General features: G+C 51.9%; 1 protein-coding gene across 1 annotated transcript; it reads left to right on the plus strand.

The window, feature by feature from the left end:
* The first annotated feature begins 306 nt into the window (after positions 1-306).
* LOC111812005 (galectin-9-like) lies at positions 307-6,283 on the plus strand. Its single transcript, XM_023719844.1, has 4 exons — positions 307-374; positions 3,952-4,037; positions 4,168-4,330; positions 6,137-6,283. The coding sequence occupies exons 1-4, from the start codon at positions 348-350 to the stop codon at positions 6,281-6,283; spliced, it is 423 nt and encodes a 140-aa protein (XP_023575612.1). The 5' UTR covers positions 307-347.
* Positions 6,284-6,552: the final 269 nt, after the last annotated feature.

Raw genomic sequence — 6,552 nt, forward strand, 5'->3', positions numbered from 1 at the left:
CAATAGGGAACTAGGTCTTGTAGCAAGACACACAGAAAGAGAAGGGTCTTTACTAGGAAAGGGGAACTGTGTTCAAAAAGTTTCAAAACTCAAGTATATTGATAATCTGCTTTCCATTTCCATAAATGGGCTTGAGGACCACAAGAAGGACCTACCTCCAATTCTGACTCACCGCCACCACCCCAGCACTTAGCTTCCTCTCCACACCCAGTCCTTTTGTTTTAAGCCTTTCCCCTTTTGAAGAGCTGTCAAATGTGTTGGTATATATTTCCTTGTAAAGTGCAGCTCTGAGCAGAGACAGCTGTGCTGGTGTCAAAGGCAGCGGAGGCCACACAGGTGGATTAGAGATGGATTGTTGCAAAATGTCACACAAGGTGAGTGTGGAGTTGGCCAGGTGTGAGCTGGCTGTACAGCCAGGGGCAGCAGCTGAGGGTCTCAGAGTGAAGGACTGGTGAAGGGTCTGGAGGAAGTGGAGGCAAAGACACCCCCAGGAGGGCAGAAATGCCAAAAGAGCTCATGTGATGCTGATCCTGCTCCATGGCCTCTCAGTCCTGGGTCCTGGAGTAACACTGACTTCCTTACCTCAGGCTGAGTGTCTGCTTTGTTGTCCTAGTGTCTTTTCTCTTTGTTGGGACAAAATATCTGACACCCACAAATTAAGGGAGGCAAGGTTAATCAGTTCAGTTTGTAGAGCTTTCAGGCCATAACTGGGTGGTCTAAGGCAGCATGGCTTGCAGAGGGGAATCGAAGAGTGAAACAGTTCCTGGCACCCACGAGGCAGCAAAGCGACAAAGGATCTCAACAACCCCCACATGTGAGAGTGGGGGGTTTTGCCCCGCCAGTTCATGGCCTTGATGACCATTCTGTACCCCACCCTCTATTGGGCATTGTGCCTATCCTTCCACTGTCTGCTGTCCTGTGATCCCTCACAGGCATGTTGAGCAGGGGGTACTGCTGAGAACTTTCTCAAGGAGGGAATGCCAGTTTTCAGCTGCCTTTTTTAACTATGATGAAACCAATAGGGTTCTTCCTTCCCTTTTGATGTTGCAGGCTGCAGCCAAATATTACACTATCCTCATTGCCTCCTGGGAGAGTGGGCAGGGTGGGGTCCCTAACTGCTAGGGCTGGCACCTCTGCAGCTGCCCCCTTTTAGTCCTGAAATACAGTTTGTGCTGCCAGCCATCATTCCCTTCTGGGTTATCTCTAATTGTGTTGTAATTACTTCAGTCTTGCCAGAGCAAAAATCACACAGGAATTTGACAGACAAGCCAGTTCCCTAGCCCCAGTCCTCATCCACAGCCAGCCCAAGCCAGCAGAGCATCCTCCACGCTGTGCACAGCAGCTCTAAAATCTGCAAGGCAATCAGAAGTTCGCATGATATCATGGAAGATTGAAAGAGCAACAGAGAGTGTCACTTGGCCAGGTCCTGGGCACCAGACCATGCCACAAAGTGGGGCTATCAAATAGCCTTGTGGCAACATCTGGAGCAGCCACTGCCTGCCCTCCTGGGTGAAAGCAGATTGGTTCTGACGGCCAGTGTCAGTGTTAGATTTTGTACTCACTCATTAGGACCTGACTAGTGTCTGCACAGGCCATAGTGAAGGGCTTGTGCAGAGCTTAGTTCTCCTGTGTTTTCCAATTTCAACCCTGGGCATTCCATTTCTTCATGACCTCCACATAGTTGACACTGGTGCCTGGTATAGGAAGAGTCAGAGTTCAGCTTTTACCATAACAATTTGCAAGCGGAATTCCCGGGTGAGGTGTTGAGCAGGGCACCAGGCAGTCTGCCTACCACCAGAATACACTTTGCCACTGGGGAAACCTAAACATCAGAAGAACAAGAGTCTTGGACAGCCCAGAGCCTTCACTGCCTGAGCGCCGAGTACTAGGCCAACTCTGGCAACAGAGTACAGAGTGGGCTTTCACAGTTTTTCTGTCACTGGAGGATGCAATGACTGGTTCAGTGCCACCAGTGGTGTGCTGTTTTATCACAGGGGGGCTCCGCACAAGCGTCTATCTCTCACTCAGGCCTGCAGGGCCTGGTGGTGTCCACCTGGAGCGTGAAATGTTTTACAGCTTCCTCTGGGCTGCAGCTGAGAACTGGGTTCCCACAAGCTCAACGCACTCATTGCCAGTCCTTTGCCCCCTAGCTCCACAGTGTGAGCGCCCATTTCCCCAGCAGGACTGTCCCTTTAACTTACCTGCAGCTAAGCCTGCAGCCAGCCATCAGGTATATCCATGTGTGCTGCCGTCTGACCTGTGTGGACCCATAGCGTGTCCTTGGGATGCTGACTCCCGCTTGCCTAGTGCCACCCACCTTATGTTTTGCTCATCTCCCCAGTCCTTATCAATCACTTGCTGCAAAGAATGGATAGAACTGGGCAGTCCTTCAGGCCCACCACCCCAACTAGGGCTCTTCTCCTAATGCCACCTCCTGCTGAATAGCAGGCATGCAGCAGTACAGGGGACTCTCCCAGAAACAGTAATTTAAGCTTAGCAAGGTGGCCCTGTTTCCTGCATCCACAACCTGGATCTCATAGCAGCCAGCTGCTGTTTTAGGTTCTCCTCATCCCAGTGCACTGGGATGGGGTTCCTGGCACAGCCAGCGTGTCCTAACATGGCCAGCGTGTCCTCACACCACTGCTGTCCTCTGTGCACTTAGGCCAAGTGTGGCATGGGCTGTCAGGTGTTAGAGCCCTTCCTGGTGCTGGCCGGAGGAGGAGCAGTGCCAGGGCCACCTAGCTCCCACTGCCTGTGTGTCCATACCTGCCTGCCTGCCTCCTGCTTGTTGCCTTGGGGCTCTTCCCTATGTCATCACCTGGGCTGGGCAGGATTCTCTCTGCCCAGCAATGGGCTTGGGATCCTGCCTGGAGTCAGTCATGCCTGTGGAATTTTCTTAGGTTTCTATATTTTGGGTGTTTCTGGATTTTTCCCTGGGCTTGGCCCTCAAGCTCTCCTCATCAAGGTTGTCCTTCCAAGCTGCTCTAAAGGTGACTATGATTAACAAAGACAGGACTGGGGGAGGCGTGTTGGCACTTCATCTCCAGTGCTCTCCTTCACCATCAGGTGTGGGGGGGATACACTCACTTTTTACTCTTGACCCAGTTTGTTTTGCCAACTCTGCAACCTGTCAGGGTTCAGAGACTGAACTATTAAATTCCTGCATGAGGTCCCAAGAAAGGTGAGCAGAGGTGGGCATCAGCAACACAGCAGTAGCAGGCATTTGAGCAGAGCTAGATCCACCTGCATCTCTATTGGTTGAGTCTCATACATGTTGTCATCCTGTATTTACTTTCCTGCATAGTGTCCTAACCAGCACATGTGTGTTTACCTGCACTACGTCTGGAAGCGCACTTACATGCCCCAAGTGTTGGGCACTTTGGAGCCATGCAAAATGCTCCCACACTGAATTTCCCATTCTCCACTCAATCAGGTCCTAAACCAGGACTCAAAACCTGGGGAAACAGAATGTGGAGAATAGCTGAAGAGTTTGTTTCCTATGCCAGGGTCAATAGTAGTACCAAGTTGGGAGAATCCTCTGACCTACAGAATTAAAGACAGTCCAGTGTCAAACAGATAGACATTTTATAGTAATGAATGTATATTAATAATTTTGGGATGGGCACTTTTAATATTCAAGTGGTCCCTTGTGTGTGACCTAATTATAGGACCTGTGCTTCAGTGTCAAGACAAAAAAAATTAAAATTAAATTAAATTAAAGTCTCTTGATGACAGTGAAGGCTGCCTGCTTTGGAAACACAAAGCTTTCCCTCGGCTTTTGAAGCAGTGAAGCAAGTAAGGGTGTGCTGGCTTCACAGGAAATATGTTCTGCTCTTAGGCAACACTTCTGACTCAGCTAACTGTCCAAGTCCATGACCGTTGGTACAGAGTTCCTTGCTGTAATGGTAGCTCTCTGTGGTCGCTGGCTGACCTGTCCCCATGTCCCAACAGCTCCCTCACCATGTCTCCATTCATGGAGGACTGTACCCTTCCAGGGTCATCACTGTGTCTGGCATTGTCCTGAAAAATGCTCAAAGGTAAGACTGGACCTCAGAGTCTCAGGGAAGAGAGAGCCATGCCTTGGTTCCAATGAGGTGGATAATGAGTGGGAAGGGGTTCACCTGACCTCAGGGTACACAGAAGGTCCACTTGACGCGCCCACCCTAGGTTCTACATCAACCTGTGCACAGACAGCGACATTGCCTTCCACTTCAACCCTCGATTTGATGAGAACACTGTGGTCCGGAACACTGAGATCCAGGGTCTCTGGGGGACAGAGGAGCGAAGCCTGCCCTTCAACATGCCCTTCAGACAAGGATACAGCTTCACGGTGAGATGCTACAGCCTGAGCGTGGGCACCTGGCTGGGTGTAAGGATAGCAGGGCTGAGGCTCCCTGGGGGTTCCTTCAGTGGGTGGAGCTGATGCCTGTGATAGGATGGCTGAGTCTCAAGGGACAGGGAATGTGCCACAAACTCTTGTTATTTTATGATGGTTGTCTCCAGGTTGGCACAGGTTGGCATTTAATATACATAGAAAAACCATCCAAATCACAAGATAATTTACTTTCTGGGGATCACACAGCCCAATTCTGCCAAATGGTACCCAAGAATGAGGTACCAGTCATTTATCTGCTTGTTTACCCAGCAGTCATTTACCAGCTCTTTGATTTTGTCTATGTGGTCCAGGAGATGCCCGGTGACAGGGAGACAGGCAGGAAGCAGAGAGCTAGGCTCATGCTATGGGGCTGTGTCTAGGAGGGGAAGAGCAAGGAGACTGATGGAGGAGCCCAGCAGCACAGATGAAGAGCCTGCTCAGCAGAATGGATATAAGGCCTGTTGCAGGATGCGCACTTGAGGGCCAATGTGCAGAGGAGGGAGGGCCCTGTGTAGAGCTGCCTGCAAGGTGCAGAGTGCGGGGAGAGCTGTGGCTGTGGCTGCAGCCTGGTCACTGGGAGCAGGCCGTCTCCGCCTGACCACACACTCGGATCCCGCAGACCTTACAAAGGGTAAAGCCAGGTGCAGGGGCACGTGCACCTGTAATAGCAGCTCATGGCTCAGGAAGGTCCCAACAATTTCAGTCCCACCTGTCAACTTAGTGACTTAGGCCTCATATCCAAGCAAAAAAAATTTAAAAAAAGCACAGCAGCACGTGAAGGCCCTGGGTTCTTCCCTACTAGCACAGACAAAGAAAAGAGGAAGGATGGAAAAGGAAAATGAAGGAAGAGAAAAAAGCAAAAGAAAAGAAAAGAAAAGAAAAGAGGGGAAAGAAGAAAACAAGAAAGGAGAGCAGGTCCATGATGCCTGTCCTCCCTTCCTCCCACCCCCAAGCCACCGAGACTGTCCCCCTGGGCATCCGCGTAGGGAGAAGCTGTGTCCTGGAGGCCTGCACTCTGCACTCTGGGTGGGAAATGACAGGAGGAAAGCTCTGGGGTTGGGAAGGGAGCTTGGATTTTACTACAGGGCGAAGCTATGGAGGAAGAACTGCTGGGAAAATGCCTTTGACTGATAGGTAGTGGTGTGACCTTGGGGAAGTACCTTTCGGCCAGGGACGGTCATCGTGTGTTTGAGGCTCCATTTCCTCACCTAGAAATGGGGCTGAGAATCCTGGGATTTCAGACTTCAGGGAATGGGCAAAGTAGTCTCTGTGCACAGTAGGACAGTGTGATGCAAGTGTGACCATTGCATTTGGACCCTGACTGCCTCCTGGAGAATGTCTTGGGCTGGAGGAGACCAGTCAAGGGGCTGCTCTTGCTGCTGCAGAGTGAGGCAGGGATATGGTGGACACAGAAGGCTCAGTACAGCACTGCTGCCCTGGAGGACTGAGGTGGTCCTTGGTTCTGTGGGAGGTGTCAGGTCGGGGCAGAGAAGGCTGACTTGAGGGGGCTGGGTCCTGAGGTGCCTGGAAGTGACACACGGGCAGAGATGCAGGCTAGGAGCAGCAGTGAGGGCTGGGAACTGTGGGTGCTGAGGGTCCAGGGAGGATAGCACAGGGTGTTTAGGGTCAAGTGGTTCCTTCAGTTAGGGAGCTGGAGGGGGGTGCTCTGGGGAGAGGAAGGAGATGGGGAGGAGGGCCCCCAGCCTGCAGGAGTCTAAGTACTTCCTGCATGGGGTGTGAATGCAAGGCCTTTCTGCCCAGGTGATGATCACTTGTCAAGCTGAGTGCTACAGTGTGAGTATGGACGGCAAACACCTACTGGATTATGCCCACCGCCTGAAGGACCTGCAGAGCATTGTCCACTTGGAGGTGGATGGTGATCTGGAGCTTAATTCAGTGATTGTCTAGGTAGCTTCCCTGGCTGGTGCACTGCCGTCTGCATCTTGTCCTGTTGCTCTTCCATGCCCTGCACCAGCTTTTGGGGCCCCGACCTCTGAGCTAGGCTGCCACTCCCTGTAACAGCAGGCAAATCCCAGCTCCACTCCTCTTGCAGTGTGGGGTCTCAGCCTGCTGAGCCCCCAGCAAAGGCCCACACTGCATGCAGCTCTCAGTAGCCCTCCCACCCTCTGTGCAACCCCTCTTAGGTCCCAGGCCACAGCTGTGCACTGCAGTGGCAA

The sequence above is a fragment of the Octodon degus genome, unplaced genomic scaffold (assembly GCF_000260255.1).
Source record: "Octodon degus isolate 3935 unplaced genomic scaffold, OctDeg1.0 scaffold00072, whole genome shotgun sequence".
NCBI classification, from domain to species: domain Eukaryota; kingdom Metazoa; phylum Chordata; class Mammalia; order Rodentia; family Octodontidae; genus Octodon; species Octodon degus.